This window comes from Lolium perenne, chromosome 1, assembly GCF_019359855.2.
Source record: "Lolium perenne isolate Kyuss_39 chromosome 1, Kyuss_2.0, whole genome shotgun sequence".
NCBI classification, from domain to species: domain Eukaryota; kingdom Viridiplantae; phylum Streptophyta; class Magnoliopsida; order Poales; family Poaceae; genus Lolium; species Lolium perenne.
This window is the reverse complement of record NC_067244.2, coordinates 112,994,099-113,013,236: the sequence shown is the minus strand read 5'-3', so window position 1 is coordinate 113,013,236 and position 19,138 is coordinate 112,994,099. Positions and strand designations below refer to the sequence as shown.

At 42.3% G+C, this 19,138-nt stretch overlaps 2 protein-coding genes across 3 annotated transcripts; both read right to left on the bottom strand.

Annotated features, from left to right (window-relative positions):
- Window positions 1-1,219: 1,219 nt before the first annotated feature.
- Window positions 1,220-2,862, bottom strand: LOC127299437 (GDSL esterase/lipase At5g33370). Its single transcript, XM_051329404.2, has 3 exons — window positions 2,371-2,862; window positions 2,035-2,277; window positions 1,220-1,944 (listed from the first exon to the last, which is right to left on the bottom strand). The coding sequence occupies exons 1-3, from the start codon at window positions 2,749-2,751 to the stop codon at window positions 1,453-1,455; spliced, it is 1,116 nt and encodes a 371-aa protein (XP_051185364.2). The 5' UTR covers window positions 2,752-2,862; the 3' UTR covers window positions 1,220-1,452.
- Window positions 2,863-7,509: 4,647 nt separating this feature from the next.
- Window positions 7,510-18,690, bottom strand: LOC127299422 (cysteine--tRNA ligase CPS1, chloroplastic/mitochondrial). Of its 2 annotated transcripts, none has more exons than XM_051329391.2 (9): window positions 18,364-18,690; window positions 13,197-13,260; window positions 12,597-12,758; window positions 12,195-12,368; window positions 11,815-12,096; window positions 11,592-11,717; window positions 11,276-11,479; window positions 10,939-11,157; window positions 7,510-7,955 (listed from the first exon to the last, which is right to left on the bottom strand). In XM_051329391.2, exons 1-9 carry the CDS (start codon window positions 18,594-18,596, stop codon window positions 7,707-7,709), a joined length of 1,713 nt encoding a protein of 570 aa, XP_051185351.1. In that variant the 5' UTR covers window positions 18,597-18,690; the 3' UTR covers window positions 7,510-7,706. The 2 variants fall into 2 exon arrangements, with proteins under 2 accessions (XP_051185351.1, XP_051185355.1); XM_051329395.2 differs by having other exon boundaries at window positions 10,939-11,145.
- Between the last annotated feature and the right edge of the window lie 448 nt (window positions 18,691-19,138).

Sequence of the window (19,138 nt, the reverse complement as noted above, 5' to 3'; positions counted from 1 at the left end):
GGGAAGATTTTAGGTTTTGCCAAAAATTCAGGATTTTCTATTTTAAATTTTTTAAAATTAATATTTCATCATGCATAAAGATTACTATTACTTAACCATTAAGTTGGCCAATTTTTTAGATTTTCAAATTTTCAAAGTTTGGCAAAAAATTATTAAAAAAATTAATATTAAAGAACAATTATAATACAAATTTAAAAAATTAATATTTATAAAAAAGTAAATTATAATACAATTATCACAACATGTTATTACGTCATTAATTTTATTTATTAAAATAATTATTTGGAATTCGAACAAGAAATAAGTGTGACATCGATCAACATGTTAATAGGATTGATATTATACTAGTATCACAACATGCGCGCGAAGCACTTGGAAGCAGGACGGGAAAGAAACTTAGAAGTTAAGCGTGCTAGTGCTGGAGTAGTGGGAGGATGGATGACCGAGCGGGAAGTTGGACCACGGGTAAGTAATTTGACTAGAGATTAAGCGTAGTTATAGATTAAGTGTAGTTAGAGACTAAACTAGTTAAATAACTGAAATACTAGAAATTCTGGAGAAAAAAATAGAAAAAAAGAGCAAAAAATAATTGGGCATAACAAAATGGATTAAAAAAATTAATGAAATAACCTTTAGTCCCGGTTGGTGTTACAAACCGGGACTAAAGGTCATTTTCTCGACGCGCGCCAGTAGCCCACGTGGCGGGACCTTTAGTCCCAGTTTGTTTTACAACCGGGACTAAAGGGAAGGGCCTTTAATCCTGAATGATTGGTCCCGGTTCCAAAACCGGGACTAAAGGCCCTTACCAACCGGGATTATAGGTTTTTTTTCTACTAGTGGTTGTTTTCTGCTTGGGTGTTTGGTGTTTCCTATTCTATCATTTTGTTTGGAATTCGAGCAAAAGTTTCTTGTGAAACTCATTGCTGACTTCTACAAAGATAAGCCAAGTTATTTGGTGTAATCCCGGGGAAAGAAGCATCAGCAAATGCATTACTCGTATAGCTCCTGGCACAAGTTTGGAAAGAGACTAGCATGCATGAAGTTACACACAAATGATCTCAAGTCCAGAATTCATCCAGACATTAAAAATAAAAACAAATGGATGCATGTGGCTGCTTTTCACAGCACGACTAAACGCGCATGGCTAATTTTGCCTTTTTCGTGAATTTAGGTGTCAAAAATTTCAGTCCGGTCCCAATCAAATCGAGTCAAATTGCCATTGTGTCTCAAAGATGTTGCTATCACATATATTATTGATCTCCAATTAACAACACACGAACACAACGCCACCATTCAAAACCGACCCGAGAACAGCGTGCACCACAGGATGCAGCAACAAACCAAACAAGGCTAACGATCGACAATTAAACTGGTACTACTATGACTATCACGAAGCTAGAGTGTTGGAGTAGCTTGCTAGCTCTGGTCTGGTGCTCTGGTGAGACAGATGAATCAGTTCATGAGCCTGGCATCCATCTGGAGGACGGTACTGAGGTTGAGCGGGCTGATGTAGTCGAGCGATCCGGTCATGAACTGGCTGACGATGATCCGGTTGGCGCGCTCCGTGGGGTGGTAGGCGTCCCAGAACACGTACTCGTCCCTGTCGGCGCACATGTTGGACGCCACCGTGCACAGCCCGACGCCGTTGTGCGGCCCCTGCCCGCAGCACGCCTCCTTGGCCGTCCTGAACCCGTACGCCGCCGGGTTGCTGATGAAGTCGAAGTGCACGCGCATGGAGTTGGCGGCGATGTACGTCCCCTCGCCGTACCTCCCGTTGAGCTCCGACAGCACCTGCGACAGCTGCGGGTTGAACAGCTCCGCCGCGCGCATCAGGTCCGTGTCGCACTGCCCGTCGATGCTCCGCAGGGCCAGCTCCGCCGGCGCGCAGCCCAGCGGCCCCGTCCCCGTTACCAGCACCCGCCGCGCGCCCATATCGTACAGCCTCTGCATCCACGCGCCGGTTTCAGTTTCAGCTGGTGCGCGTCTACTCTGCTAGTACCTCGGAAAAACGAGGACATGGTTAATGCAGCTTACCACGAGGATCTTCTTGTACTCGGAGATGAGGTAGCGGACGAACTCGGGGAGGGAGAACTGGCGGGAGCGGAGGGAGAAGGGGATGAGGTAGTAGTTGTTCACGAAGTCGTTGCCGCCGAGGGTGATGAGCACCAGCGCCCGGTTCACGACCTGCTGCGCCTGGGACGCGCCCACCAGGGCGCGCAGCTTCCACTGGTACTCCTGGAAGTACTTGAGCTGCTTGCTGATCCGCACGATGTTCACCTGCAAAATGTGCAGCACACCCAACATATAGCACTCACTCTTGCACCTACATACGGATCAAACTGAAAATGAAACCGCGCGCGGCCGACATACAAATTGGATGCCGGTGTCGTTGAGGATCCCGACGCCGGCGGACGCGAAGTTGGCGCCCACCAGCAGCTTGGCGCCGTGGAGCTCCGGGGACAGGTACGGCAGCGTGGGCTCGGCGCCGAGCTGCTCGCTGATGATGTCCGGGATGTTGTGGCCGTTGGAGAATCGGCCGGTGGCTCGGTGCGTCGGGTAGTCGATCCCGTACGGCGGCGAGTCGGCGCGCGCCGTCGTCAGCAGGTAGTTGTTGTTGCCGTTGTCCACCAGGGAGTCGCCGAACACGAAGAAGGCGCGCGCGCACTCCGACGGCGTCGCCAGCAGCGCGACGCCCAGAGCCACTATCGTCGTCAACAAACCGCAGCCGCCCAATGCACCACCGCTCATCATCTTGGCGAGCTGACGATCTTGCTGCACCGGTCTATCGATTATTTCACGTTTCGTGGGGAATGCACACAAGACCTCAGGCTGAAGAGGGGCTATATATAGCGAGCGAGAGAGGAGTCGTCCAAGCATGTGCAGCCAGCAGAATGCGCCCCTTGCATGGAATTTATCAGGCCACCATGTTAGATACGTGCGCCGCATATCTCTAATGACAATTTGCCACTTCAACCCCCGGACCTTCAAAGCTGCTACTTTCTGCCCATGTTTCACTGTCACTATATCAGCGTCGACCAAGCTACTTTCGAATTTGGGTGCACCAACATATATCTCTGGCTCTTCATTGGCATGTGTGCAATTGCTCGAAAAGAAAAAATGATCAGCACCGAATCGTCAGTACGCTAGTCCTGACTTATCTTTTTAATTAACTTTCCATTTTCATTAACACCACGCTTCATGCTTTATTCTTGCGATGACAACATTTGCGAGACAGGCATGATGCCTAAAGACCCTTGCGTTACGCTCCTTCCATAGATCCCATGGAACAAGCATGATTGCAGATGTCGTTTCTTTCATCGCCTTTCCATTATCAAGCGCAAGCTCCGTCCACCACTCATTGATGGATGTTTCATCGGCCCAAAGCTCCGGAAGGATATGGTGGCAACTACACCAAGCAAGGATCTCTTTCCAAATCTTCGTTCTAAAGCGACACTTGTAAAGAAGGTGACTCATCGAATATTGAACTTGGTTGCAAAAAGGGTCATTTCCACAATTTTGCCTATCCCTATTTGGTAAGCGGTCAGCCGGCCAAATTGTATTTTGCATCACCAACCAAACAATGAATTTGCATTTAGGGGGTGCCCAAGACCTTCAAACCGAAGCATTGAGAGAGAGGTGGGGATGATGACCTCAAAATGCATCTTGTAAGCCAACTTGGCCGAGTAAATGCCATCACTTGTGCATTTTCAATGGATATTGTCGGGCGTATCATGGGAGAGGTTTACACCGGAAATCAATTCCCAAAGCGTGACAAATTGTTGAATGTGATCAATGTCAAAACATTGTTGAGTGTTGAGTTGGTTGACCCAAAAGTTGTTTTTAAGCGCCTTCTTAACCGTGCAATTCTTTATTTTTGTTTTCTCAAAGAGCTTGGGTGTGTTGTCCTTTGTCCTAGCTCCATCTAGCCATGGCGAGGTCCAAAATTTAGCCTTCTTAGTGTTTTCGACCGTCGGTATGGTAGCCGCCGCAAAGAGATCTCTATCATTTTCATTGCATGGTTTGCAAGGCCGATCCAAGGCTTGGTGTTGTCAACCCATTCAAGCCATAAGTTCATAACCATGTTTGTCAACGGTTGGAAGAAAAAAATTCAAGATTTGGGATGCCTAAGCCGTCAAGTGGCAAATCGCCTCCCAATTGACCATGCATTTATGACTATTGTGTTTCAAAATTCAGACTTCACAATCGAACAACAGGACTAAAAACATTGGGTGGACGCCAAAAAACTAAAGGGTCGATGAGTTTTTCTTTAAAGTAGTCGAGCTTTCTAGTGCTATTTGTTGAAAGCCAAACATGAAATGGAAATAACAATTTTTCAAAAAAGTAATAACTTGCATTATAGATGACAAAATACTAAAGGGTCGATGAGTTTTTCTTTAAGTGGTTGAGCTTTCTGGTGGTCAATTCACTACCCCGCTCTGAATGCATCTTCTCTACTAGCTGCAAGGCCAACAATCTGGATGTCGCTACCCGAGAACCCTCAAATAAGAATAGTATAGATATGTCAAAACGTGGTCTGCTTACACATCTTCCTAATCTTAAATGGAATCTAAGGAAGCTCTTAATAGACTTCGTTTACCTTAGTACCGAATGTGGTTTGTTGGATTCTGATTTATGTACGCTAATAATTATGCACTAACCAGACTCCATATCCTCTTATAACTATGTGTTGGTTGTTCAAGAAATATACGTGTCAGTGGTGTTAATCTGGATTTGGGCACCTAATCTTGCTTACTAAGTCCATCTTTAGTGTTCTACTGAATTCCTAATTATTTTTTAGAACACCTATTTGTGTGAAACATATGAACTACCCTCACTTATAGACATTTCGGCGGAGGATTAAAATTTTGATATATGGCACGATGCACGTCTAGTGGAGCGAAGTGACATGAGGGTGGAACGTGGCACTTTATGGAGACTCCTAAGTCACTAAATCGAAGGCCCACCCTATCCTAGTATGATTCAAATCTTGTGATAACAATGTATGGTTCCGTTCGGTATTGTTGACGTACAGTATCAGGTGCACTGTCCACAATGTAACATAGGCAGGTGTGCACGAGCACGAGGGGAATAGATGGATAAGTTTTCAGAAAAACTTAGAAACTGCATGTGCGGAGTTTATATAGAGAAGAAAGATGACGAGGGTGTAGAGTGCACGACCATGAAAAGAGAAAACAAAGTAGGCCTTTGATTTTCATAAATGTGCTAGACCTGCATCTTTTGTGTTCATGATTTAGAGCACAAATTCCATTGTAGTCTCACGTTGTCATTTACGAGGTTACATGAGTCGGGAAAGTGGCCGTAAAAAACAGGTAGAGATCCTCGCAACTTGCCAATAGAGGCACCGGTTCAGATGAGCTAGGTGCAAGCACAAGTACGGCAGCAGTAGCGATGCTGCTCTTCCAAAGGAAAAAAAAAAAACTTAGCCAAATGTGAGTGCGATTGATTGCGCCTGCAATGATCCATCTGCCTGCCTGCCTAGTTCACATCAGAAACCGACCTGAAAGCTGCGATCAGGTAGAGTTACATCCCAATACGTAGAAATTCCAGCTACCTCACGAGCTTCATTTAACCGCACCTGACGTGTTGGTGCCGTCCGATCTTAAACGGGCAATCTATGGCCCCCTCGCCAACTTTGAATGAGACAAGGCCAAGATAATCAAGGACTGCTGGCCAGTGCTCATCAGCCTCGAGCCTTCTTTTCTGAATACAATTACAGTGGATCCTCTCTAACAACCAGGTAGGAATTGAAAGTGAACAGAGAAGAACTTGACGACAATTTTCGTTGGGTAGTTTGCACCTCAATCGTGGACGAACTTTTTTTTTTTTTTTTTTTGAACATTAAAGATTTTATTCAACTCAGGTGCATTTTACAGAAACAAGCGTGAAGGGATCCACGCTACATGTAGAAAGGATGTCCTTGCCAGGACAATGGCTTGCATCTGAACTTAAACATCGAATGGCTAAAGAAGGATTCTGAATCCTAAGAGCTAGTCGAGCCTGATGATCTGCTTTGACATTTCTGCTCCTGCTAATATGAGCAATCCTGTTGCACTGAAACGAGGGAGAGGCGTGGATTGCTGCAAGATGAGGTCTATTCTCCCAATGTCCTGGAGCATCAAACACTGTTGGTGAAGCTGCCGCTGAAGCTAACACCAAGCTGTCGGTGTAGAAGAAGGGATTTTGAACCTTCAAAAGATCTGCTAACTTCGTTGCAAGCAGCAAACCATAGGTTTCAGCCTGCAGTGGAGAAGAGGTTGGCGGAGAAAGTGCAGATACGTGCAGCTGTTGGAGGTGTTGATTGCCCTGCAAGTGAAAGATAACGCCTAGACCAGCTCGGCTGTTTTCTGTCCCTGTTCGTCTTTCCCATGCTGCATCACAATAGATTACATTCCCTGAGGAGAAGCTGGGAATTTGATCTTGCGAAGTTGGTAGAGGCGTTTGGGTTTGCTCCTGTGCGTTCTCAGGTCCTTGCTGATGTGAGAATTTGGTAACTTCTATGTTGGATCCTCTGATTATTGCATTAGATGTTGCATATACCTGCGAAGGCTCACTTCTCTTCCTGCAAAATAAAGTGTCGTTCCGTGCTTTCCAAAGACACCACAAAAAGGTGTAAAGAGTAGTAACATTTATTTGTGGGTGTTGAGAAGTAAGCAAAGTTTGAATCATATCAGGGATAGAAGGATGATGCTGAGCGATGAATTCAGTTTTAATAAACCAAGGGTAGCAGTACCAAGCTGCCTTAGAAAAAGGACACAAAAACAACATATGCATTTCATCTTCTAAATTGCCACATCTAGAGCAGTATTCATTGATGTGTTTTGAATACCTGCTTGCCCTCTTACCAGTAGGAAGCGCCTTTCTAAGTAGTCTCCAAGCGAAGGTCTGAACTCTTGGCGCCATCTTTGTGTCCCGCCAAACCTGTTTAAGAACATAATGGCTACCATATCAGTAAAAGGAGTTTGGTGAGGTGTGTGTAGTTACCCGTATGCGTTCAGTGACAGCCTGACAGGAATGACAGACATGAGACACCCACCTGGTTACCGCCATCAGACAGTAGGCCCGTGCAGTGCCTGAATCCACCACGAAGCGCCCCCTCTCCTTGGTTTCCCTTCCGCCTCCATCTCATTCTTCATGCCATTCAATGGCAGGAGCAAAACATAGCGAATAGGGAGCCGTCAGTCACTTGCACGCACGCGCCCAAATGGCCAATATCAGCCATTAAGGCCTGGCGGCCACCACCTGAAGGCTGAACCTGATGTCTCGCCCCCGGCCGTCGACAGCGACGTCCTGTCTTCACGCGTCTACTTAGTGCAGAGTCAACGAGGCAGGCGCTGCACTGCTTGTGGTGATCAATGTTTCGACTCTACTTACTGCTGGATCCTCCTCCTAGCTGCGCTTCATTGCCCGCACCGTCTGCTCTGCTCGGCCGAGATGAATTAACGGCGAGCTAAGCTCGGCATCGCCAGCAAAATAATAGACTGTCACACAACTGGAAGAAAGACGCACAAATTAATAAGCATTAAAAAGGACAATTTCATTCTTCTCCGAAACAAATGCAAACTTTGAGAATCAACGTGGGTGTGCATTCTACTTCTACAACTATACATATATACGAAATAATACACACCCGTCCTCGCAGAAAGGGAGAAGCGTTCGTGCTACAATTCTACGCGAACATGAACACATCACCCTGCTTGCAATGTCAAGGACGCCAAGGGTTCCTCAACCAGCTCCGGTTCAGCTGGTTTCCACAGAGTCTCGGTAGGCTCGTCCATCAAGGCGATGCCGCGAGCGGAGAGCTCCCTTCTGATCCGGTCTGACTCTGCAAAGTCCTTGTTCTTCCTCGCAACTCTTCTCTGCTCGATCACCTGCTGCAGCTCCTCTTCAGTCATCTGCGCTCGCTTCAGAGCCTTCTGCTTCAGTTCCTTCAATACCTACAAGATGGAACATTTATTTTCGTCAAGAAATGATTGTGCCTCAGTTCAGCGTGCAGAAGATACTTCAACCAGTTCATCTACACTACTATTAAAAGAGAGAGAGAGCGGCAGATCCAAATCATCCTAGCCATCTAATCATCAAAATCACCGGTTCAGATTAGGCCTAAAACATGGTTAGACGCGAACCGCATCCCAGGGCACCCCGCAGACCATGCCTTGCCTAACAGGATATGGGCAGGGCCCCACACCATCACCTCAGCTGCACCTTTCATCCACCCAGGTGGACCACATCCAGCTCCTCCAAGGCGTGCTTGGCCGCATCCTCCACTCCTCCAGACCTTGAAGGTGACTCTTTATTTGCATTTTCTGAAGTCTGAAGGCTAAACTATACTTCCGTGTTCTTATGATATCTTTGGTTGTCTTTTCTTGAATCTTGATGGGACTTTCTATGATCACATAGGATTACAACATGATCCATAAGCATTTCTAATGGTTTATGATGCACTTGCTATGACTTTTTGGATGGTCTGAACTATGAACATGACAGAAAGCATCAGACACCTTCTACCATATTGCCCTGACTGGATCGTCACCGCTGCAGCTTCTGCATAGGCCAAGGCCCCTTGCTCATTCCAGCAACTTATTGTACGGTGCGCGACTGGTTCTTGACAAATTTCCTCTTGTGTTCTTCCTTCACTGTCTTCTCTCTATGTCCCTGATTTTATTTTCATTGTTGGTAACCAATGTTGAAGTTGGAGCGTCCAGACCATGATTGTCATGTAACTTAATGCTCCAGAAGTAGGTGTTTCAATGACTGGATCAGGTAAACTTTAGGTGAGATGTGTTTTCTTGGATTACATTAGAATGACGACTGTTCATGTCAGGACAAAATTGAATTCAATACTAGGACCCCTCACAATTTAATTTACTGAAAGTTTGTAGCTAGCACCAATAGGTTGTTATTTTAGATTTTGAGAGCATTCTCCCTATTCATTATGAACTCTAATTTACTCCTCATATCCAGTATAGTTGCCAAAACCAGGATATGTCTATGCCGTTTAACCAACCATATCTGTATGGCAATTATGCATGTCTTTTGAAGTTTGATAGCGGGTGCAAAATGCAAAATGGTCGTTAGTAAAATATATCAGGTAGTTTGCATTCTTCAATAGACGTTTTTAGCACTTCTTTTCTATTTTCCTTTACTGATGCTACAGCGGTAATTCAGTTACATCCTCTGATTACTCAGGATCCCGACATACTGTTGAGTTATTCATTCAAATATTTCTGTATCCTCTGTTGTTACCAATGATCAGTCAATTACTCTATGCAGGGCATACTTGCATTTGATATAGAACTTATGATTTCCTGGCACAATAATATGTGATGACATTCTATCGTTATTGGCGTTTTCTCAGAGCATCATCTACAGCTGTCATGTCAAGTGTTAAAATATCTTAGTTGGAGTTTCTATATGATTTTCACTCATTAAATCACATAGCACATATACACTCAAAGATTGCCAAGGCGCCATTCTGGTGCATTGCCAAAGTGGATAAATCTTGATGCTGGTCAGGTCTGGCTTGAGGAGATGATTCCAGTGAGGAAAGTACAAATTGGAGGAGCATCAGGTAATAAATTTACAACCAACATTTTTCAAATCACTTGTGTTCTGATTTCTGAAGCCTTTGTTTTCTTTCATTTACAAGATTCAGTAAAATGGCATCTGACTAAATTGTTACAGGGACGTTCTGGATCGCATGGATATAAATCAATTCTTCTAGATCATATTTTTATTCAGGTTTGTAAGGCTTTCTAGATTGATTGGAGCATATTATATGGCTGACACCTTCAAGTCACACTTAAGGTGGAGCCAAGAATGCCTGACCATCTTGTGTCCTACGGATGATTGAGCACCATGAGCATATGCAAGTTTGGTGCGGGATTTGTTTTTACTTTGACACTGATAGTTTACCACCATAGTTCTCACCTCAAGGTGTGTCCAATTTTTCAGTCATTTTTCTATCTTCTTATTTATGCACCTAATTTGTTACAGAGTTAAACTATGATTCATACATAATCATTGAATATTTCTGTGCAACGACTTGCAGTATTTTGCAAAGATTAAACATGTGATTCCTTACAGCAGAAGCCTGCGCCCACTGAAACTGCAACTTGGTGAACTGATGATGACTAGCTCTCAACCAGCATTATCTTTAACACATACTCTACATGAAAAACCACACATATTTGAATACATTTCCATTCACAACTCTCAAAGGCAGGCTTACGAAGATGGATTGAGATTTCATTGTGGAGATGCACGTTATGTACTGACAGCATTCTTCATATGTTATTGTTCTTTATTAAGTGTACCACTCTTCAGATTGATGAACTATGTGAGTTCAAATTGTATTCTATATGAAGATACTACAGTACAAAATCTAGCATCAACTATATTTAGAGGGGTAAAAATCTAAGAAATATACTGATGTTCTTACATAATACTCCGTCTTAGGGAGTTTGTAATGTATTTTGATTAAATTTATGTCAATCAACACGTACATTGCTAAGTCCTGGTTTTGTGGATAATATGTTTGTGGCATGGACTAAACCGTCAACTAGAGCGACATGTTTTCTGCTTACGTAATGAAAACCGTACACAGGATACAAAGGAGAACTGTTTACTGAATTTAGACAAAATAGTATTTTTGGGGTTCAAATTTGGTTGTTGGGCAGGAGTATGTTAAGCTTGCAATTTTTATTTTCACAAATCGAGATAGAGGGCATACAGTCAATTTTCTTTCAGTTTTCGGATGGATCCAATTTGATTCTAATGTGCTGTATAATGCATTAGGATGGATCCTATTTGATTCCAATGTAAAATGCATTAGTTGATTTATGATACATGCTTTGCACGTGCACACTTACTAGTAACCTATTAAAGGTACCAGAGTAGCATCAAGACTAGCAAACTTACCTCAGCCAAAGATGACGATGATGGCATCAGCCCAAGAAGAGACAGTTTACTTGTGACTTCGCCATGCAGGGCAACCAGAGCTTGTACGTATTGTCCCTGCTGCTTCTCCTCTGCCTGGTTCTTCTTCTGCTGCTGCTCTTTCTTCTCCGGCTGTTTGGGTTGCTGCTGCTTCTTCCCTGACTGTGCCTTTTTCTGCTGCTCTAGTTTCTGCAGCAATTTCTGACAACACAACACAGCAACAGATGGATTACTCTGGTTTCAGTGATACTCTATGGCATTGCCAAGTAAGACTGTTCAATGCTCATAATTAAACCGCAAAGCTTAAGCTACAATATACCTTCAAATCACTCAAGTTACTGTTTATTGCTCTGACTGGTTTCATAAGCTCATCAAGGGCCGCTGTTGTATGAAGATCATTTGACATGTGCTTCAGAAAATTTTCATGGCTGTCGTCAACCACCTTCTGATCGCATGCTGGTACCGGGACGTCCAACTTGTCACCACGGTACAAGGATATAACTTCTTCACACTCTTGTAAAGCCTGTGTAAGATTTATATTAATGCAAATTACAAAAGGACAATTCAAATGTAGCCATCCAACATAACTCAGATAAATGTAGCCTCCTGGATTTAAACGTGCAAGTGCTAAATACCTGATAAATATAGTAGACCCGGCCAGATGCAAACTCAAGGGCTGTATCAGAGTGGTTCATATCAGACCTGTAGTGTGTTCGCATTAAGAACAACCTTAAAGCCATGGGATGGTATCGAGCAATGATCTACAGCAACAGCAAAATAAGTCAGGCACATTTACAAGCAAGTGTTGTATACTTAACTGGCAAAATATTAACAGATAAAAAGAGATTCACCCCTTACATCTCTGATAGTGAAGAAGTTTTTATCTGCTTTTGCCATTTTCTTGCCATTGTTCATGACATAGCCATTATGCATCCAGCATTTGACTTCACTTTCAGGATAAGCTGCTCGGCTTTGGGCAAGTTCATTCTCATGATGAGGAAAGATCAGATCTCTTCCCCCACCATGAATATCAAACACTGGACCTAAATATTGTTTGCTCATCGCACTGCACTCAATATGCCATCCTGGTCTTCCATGGCCCCAAGGACTCTCCCAGAATGGCTCGCCCTCCTTGGCGGACTGAGCATCCAATAAGATTTTATGAAGGATAAGCACAAGAAGAGAGGCAAAGATAAATTAGACGTATGCCAAAGTAAACAAGGTAATGCAGTGAGCACCTTCCATAATGCAAAGTCAAACGGATTCCGCTTTCTTGGATCAACAGCAACTCGTGACCCTGGAAGATTATCTTCTAACTTTCTTCCGGATAGACTAAGATATTCAGGAAAGTTATCAATAGAGAAGTATACACCCTCTCCTTCAATAGTATAGGCTTTATCTTCCTCCATTATCTGTCAATATGCATATACCAGTAGTATAGGTGTTAATTAACGTCTAGTTATTAAGCTAAAAGGTATGCAAATCAATAGAAGTAAACAATTCATACGTATACCATCTTGTGTTAGGGGAAAGTTAAACAAGTAAACAGTTGACGGTTCAATTTCATAGGATGGGTTGGAAACACAGTAAATTTATCTGTTATCCTTCTATAGTTTTTCCCACATGTTAGTTGAACATACCTTGGTTATCAAATCTATTATCTGTTTTATATGCTGCGTCACTCGCGGCTCGCGAGTCGGAGGTAAGCACTGAAGTTCAACAATATCATGGAGGAACTCATTGATGAAACGGTTACTCAAACTACTTGCCGTCTCACCAGCTTCATTTGCTCGCCTAATAATCTGCACAAACACAAAAACTCAGAAGTGACCACCTTGTATCCACCCAAGAGATAAAAAATGACTTTCAATGAGATGCATTTCTGAAGATAATTTTGACATCAAGTACATATTTTCATGGGAAGTTTATTCCAGAAGTTAGTTTGAAGTTTTTGAAAACTTATTATCAAAAGAAAAAGTTAGATAGACAATAAACTGGTCCAAAAAGGGGAATTGTACAGATACAAAGCCACTACTGATACACTTATAACTCCATCCATTGTTTAGGCAACTCCAGTAGCATACATACATCCAACATGACAGACTAAAGGAGGCATAAACTATATTTTACAGCATACATACATCCAACATGACAAACTATATTTGACATTCTACTCAAATGTGTCCTCAAAATTTATCAGTATTTAAAGCCAATCATTTTCTTAACCATGTGACTATTACCTTATCATCGATATCAGTGAAGTTGCGCACATACTCCACCTCATACCCCAAGAACTTTAGGTACCTGAGAATGAAAATCGAATAAATATGGTAAGTGCATGATATAGCGAACTCAAAGCATAAGATATGAAGCATCAATAAAGTTGTATCATTAGAAGTTTAGCATAATTTTTGTTGTTGTTTCTAAGAAAAATGCTCCAGCTTCCGCTATAAAAACATATAGGAGCATCTGAGTTCAACCCTAAGAAGTCTTTTTTTTAATCAACACCGTAAGAAGTCTTATCGGGCAGGGAGGTTGAAAAAATAAATAAAAAGGCATAAGTGAAGCATAGAACAATGAAATAATAAAAATGCACTACAATGTCCCTTTTGGGAGGGAAATACAAGACAACCAAATAAGAACATAGGTTAGTAATATGGGTTTAGCTTCGCAGCACTTCAAACGACAAAGCATCCGATTGCGCTGCCAAAAGAAATAAAACTAACACTGTTTGGAAATCTACACTACTATTAAAAGAGCGAGAGCGGCAGATCCAAATCATCCCAGCCTTCTAATCAACAAAATCACCAGTTTAGATTACGCCTAAAAAATGGTTAGACGCGGCCAATCCCACGCCCAATCGCAATTGACAAAGAAAAAAAAAACACGTCTATCGCAGAAACCACCGCATCGTTCGGTGTCGTCGCACTCCCAGCACGCCGCCAACCGCATCCCAGGGCACCCCGCAGACCACGCCTTGCTTAACAGGATTTGGGCAGGGCCCCACACCGTCACCTCAGCTGCACCTTCCATCCACCCAGGTGGACCGCATCCAGCTCCTCCAAGGCGTGCTCGGCCGTGTCCTCCACTCCTCCAAGCCTTGAAGGTGACTCTTTATTTTCATATTCTGAACTATACTGTCGTGTTCTTATGATATCTTTGGATGTCTTTTCTTGAATCTTGAAATTTGATTGTTATTATATTAGAAATCGTAGTCATGCTACTGTAAACCACAATGGTTGAATTGTCAATGTCCCACTCAAGTGTACGCCATGCTACTCTGTGATTGTCAATTGATGTTATTAGTAGATTTTCCAACCAGGCTAATAACTGATTGTCAATTGATGTTATATTACCGCAAAAAATACATTTCTATTATTACATAATTTAAACCTGGGCACAGTTAGCCAAAGTCTACATGTGTCAGTCGTTTTCAGTTAGAACATTTTGAATAATAAAAAGGTCACTAACCCCGTAAAAATTTGTAAACCAGCCATTGTCACTTGCAAGACTGCAACTTGGCCTAGCAAAGCTTTCATGTGCAAATATACCTCCAGGTGAAGAACCTAGGAAAGTAGAAAGAACATCAGATTTTATGTGTTTTTAAAAGGAACCTGCTGGTGTGATGAAATAGAGGTATGTCTTTCCCTCCAGGCTTCACAGTCAACAAAAATCCTATATAACTAAGAAGTTCATCCCCACTAATCTATTTCTCTTAGCATGCAGCTATGCCACCTCAGCAATGTGCCACCTAAGCAACCAAGGCACTTAATCAGCTACACAAACCCACCATAATCCAGACTAGCATGCATCCACGGTCATCCTTTGTTAAGTCTTCCTAGCTTCGCCTTCCGACTGTTTGTCTGGCAGAAATCGTCGCCGCGCGCGCGTCATCCTACACAAACGTTTTCTGCCCACGTTTGTCATGCCTTCTGAATAGGAAGGGACACTTCTGGATTCGTCTGACTTCTAATCTGCCCAGGACAGAAACGGCTTCCTATAATCTCCCCTAATGCACCTTTATGAACACGTCTGGCTTTCCATCTACCTACAGCCAACACATGATTTTCCGATTATAAATGGTCGTATATTCTTGCGGCCGCAGTCCGACAAACTTGATAGATCGCCATGTTGAGGGCGCGACCAGCTCTCCCTGCCATTACGTTCACGCAGTCGACCTTACGCCATTGATGAACTATACTCACGCTTCAAAGCACGACACCTATATCAGACATCACCGACGGAATGCGCCTGTACTCTGTATGGCAGTTGCATCATCCCCATACCCCATTTGCCCACCGTCTCTACAATGTACACATTCATTACCTGCAATCATTTTTATTGACGCAGTTCTTTCTGAACGCGGCCTTGGACCCAACGGACAACTGGACATGCAATGTTTCCTTGGTATGTCCCTCCACTTCCTCACCATTCTTTTCACTTCCTATTTGATTATTTATATATCAATCTAGATCATCTTCGTATCCTCTATTGGTATTACAGTATTTTTTTCCTTCTGTACCTCGGGCGTATTTGTGTGTTTTCTGTTCCAATATGGGAATTCATTTACTCTTTCAGCTGGCCTGGTTACGATCTCCACGAATTTGATAAGGGCAGTTGCAGGTATGAACTCTCTTTCAGTTTGGCCCTGTTGGGATCTTCACACATTTGATAAGGGTAGTTGCAGGGAAGGAAGCATGGTCAAAATATTGCCACTATATAATACTAGCAGGAAAATACTCAACTTGAAATTTATCCTTTGCTCTGCAAAAAAAAAAATCATGGTAAGTTTATTCAGATGCTGATGACGTCTCCTATCATGGAAAGAAAAGAAGATATCTTCTGTTATGCCGTATTGTTTGTCAGATGTATCTGCAGTCAACTACCTTTCTCCCTTCACTTAATAGGTACCAAATCACGATCTACTCTTCCTTTTTTGCTTGATTGAGTATAGATGATTATTATTCTTTAAAAATAATCTCCAGCTATTAAAATAATCTCCTCTTTTGCCTCAAATAAAAGTAATAACTATTGAAATTCACTCTCCTTTATATTAGAGATCATGAACCTGTGCCAAGTGATATCACACATAACCAACTACCAACTGCGGCCAGATGAAACCAACATTTGGTCTATGCAGGTCTAGGATATAATTTCATCCTAGCACTTATTTGGCTCTTTCCCTTTATCTTGCTATTGGAGGAGAACGAGTAATCAAGATTCAAGAAAAATATTTTTAATGCTAAACACACATTTTAATGTTCTGTACTTGAGTTTTTTAAATACCATAGTTGCATTGGTTAAGAGACAAACTAAGGTATCATATATTAAGTTGCTCCGTGGGTGAATTTTATACACTTGACCAAGTTAAAAAAAAATTATGTTTTCTTTCGTCTTGCAGTTATGAAGGGAAAACCCGAATTGTTAAAGTTCTTTGGTGCTGCACTGTAGTAGAAGCTGATCTGAATCTACTACTAATTCAAATTTTCTTCTACCACTTCGCCGCAGAATAATAATTGTCTTCTGCCACTATCTCTCATTTTGATTTATTTATGTACAAGTTGATTCATGTATAGACAAGATTTGATGACTGCAGAATGAATAAACTGATTTAACCTGACGCATGGTTTTGTTATGATTTATTCAAATCACCATCTTTTGTGTTGACATATATTTTTTGTCATCATTACACATATTTTTTTGGAATCATATATGCTGCCGCGTCTTTATCATAATCATAATGTTAAAACTTCTCTGTTGCACAATCATTTCCGTTGACGCTTCACAAGTTTTATTATGTGACATACATTACCGCAACAACGTGCGGGGTATTATCTAGTTGTCACAAAGGTTCAGCTGATCTCACTTGACTTATGTAATCATGCTCTTTGAGGAAAATACAGGCATAATTTTTTTGTAAGGTGGACACACGATTCCATTGAGCTTCAAGATATGAATATGCGGGTATACGAGATTGACATGCAAAGTTTTCTTTACCCGCTAAGATAATTGCAGGATCGCCTTTTAAAGGATTTATATGCATTGCATATCTTGCGGAGAAAAAAATTATACCGTTAAGCCAAATACACTCAAAAATAGTTTTGAAAAGTACATCTTTAAATAAAGTTTACCCAAATTTGTGCAATATAAAAACTGACGTACATAAACTTTGATGCAATATCTGTAGTCGATGGGACACGTACTAATGAGGCACATGTATGGATTAATAATTGAACTGAAAACCGGGCATTATTCAGTGAATAGTGATGTACAAGTTTACTTGTGCACGATCACTAATTCTGGAGTGTAGTAATGTGAATTTAAATAAATAGATGAAGCAAAAGTAATATTACTGGAGAACAATCTGAAATTATCCAGCAACCAAGAGAAATAAATGTTTCTAGCAGCCAAGATCAAATTACATCAACATATGAAACCAAACTGGTACACTCCGATTTTTCTGCTAAAATTATGAAATAATTTGCATGTTCAGTTTTCATTGATCTATTTTTTCATACTTAACTTTGAGGAAATTTAGGTGAAACCTAGAGAGATTATATTGTCGTTCTTTCAGGACCATGACTTTTTTTTATGGAAAAGTTATTGAAGTGCATAAGATTGTTTTTACCTTCAAAGTTTAGTTGGAGCAAAGAAAATTCGTAGACTATTTGATACTTTTGGTAGGTTACTGCTAGATTAAGTGATCCACTGACTAATTTGGTTTCTGTTTGTGGAAGCAGTAACATCAGCATTATGCTTTGCTGTGAATTTTAAACATGCATAGTAGAAGAACAGAATGATGTATCGTTCATGAAAAATATTTGCTACTGAAGTAGGTTTTATCAGTTGTTTCCAACCTCACTGAGCTTGATCAAGTGTTTCTTCGTTTTTGGAAGTAGTTTCAATGTCATTTCCTTGCAGGTTGATATAATGGAATTACCTAACTAGATTTCAAATAAGGAGTAACCTATCAACTCGAGGGTCATTAATTCTATAGCAAATAAGAGGAAAAAGTGTAAAGAAATTTTTATTATGTACTGCTCATGTCTCTGTTCTCACCCGCAGATCAACTCGAGGGTTCATAGCCATGTAGTTAGTAACTGGTACCGTTAACAAATCAAGAGAAGATTGTCGAGTTCTTGTTAGAAGGCAACATAAGGATCTGCGAGCTTTAGTATAGTATTCCGAGTTGTGATTGATGATCGTATGTTCACTGGCCGTCGATTCAGGTGAACATCCACACTATGGTGTATTAATATAATCATTAAACCTTTTTCTTTCTTGAATGTAGTGTAAACACGTGCATTGCACGTGCCTGATTGCAAGTTGCCCTGGTGATGGATGGATTCGCAACGCGAGCGTCGTTGGAGGGATCGTGGGGGCAGGGTGTTGGCGGGGAGAGCGTACCTGTAGAGGACGTCAAAGGAGACGTAGGCGCGGGCGTGTCCGACATGACTGAAGTCGTAGGGCGTCACGCCGCAGACGTACATGCCGACCTTGCCCTCCACGAGCGGCCGGAAAACCTCCGTCTTCTTCGTCCTAGTGTCGAACAGCATCAGCGCGGGCGGGCCCTTCTGGTGATCACCCTCAACCGCCGCCGACGGCACCTCTGGTAACGGTGCCGGACCCGACCCCGCCATCTCTCAGGGCAACGATTCTTGTCCTGCGGCGGCGGCGGCCAGGCCGGACTTGGAAGTTGGGGTATTGGGGGATTCGAGGGTTTTTTTTTTCGACGAGGGGGTATCGGCGGAGGTTGGGCTTATGGCTCCAGTGCGGGAGCGAGTAGGGCGCGCTCAGGCAGCCTTCCCTCATGGGCCACTCCCAATCCAGCCCAAAACAATAGGTGCAGTTTTTTTTTGGAAGACATTTAAATTTGAAAAACGTTTAAACTCGAAAATTGTTCAGATTCAAAAAAATCAAACTATTCAAAAAAATGTTCGAACTCAAAAAATGTTAGATTCTAAAAATATTTTAATTTTAAAGTATTTCAAATTTCAAAAGTTCGAATTTGGGAAAATCAAAATTTAAAATGTTCGAGAAATATATTTTTAAAATTTTAAAATTTTTGCCATGACTCTATGGCATCTGGGAGTCGCCATGTTGTTGGCTGATCGGTTGGAAGCGAGACTCCAACGGTGTTTGGGTGGTGTTTGGGTTGCATTCAGCCTACATGGTCACACAC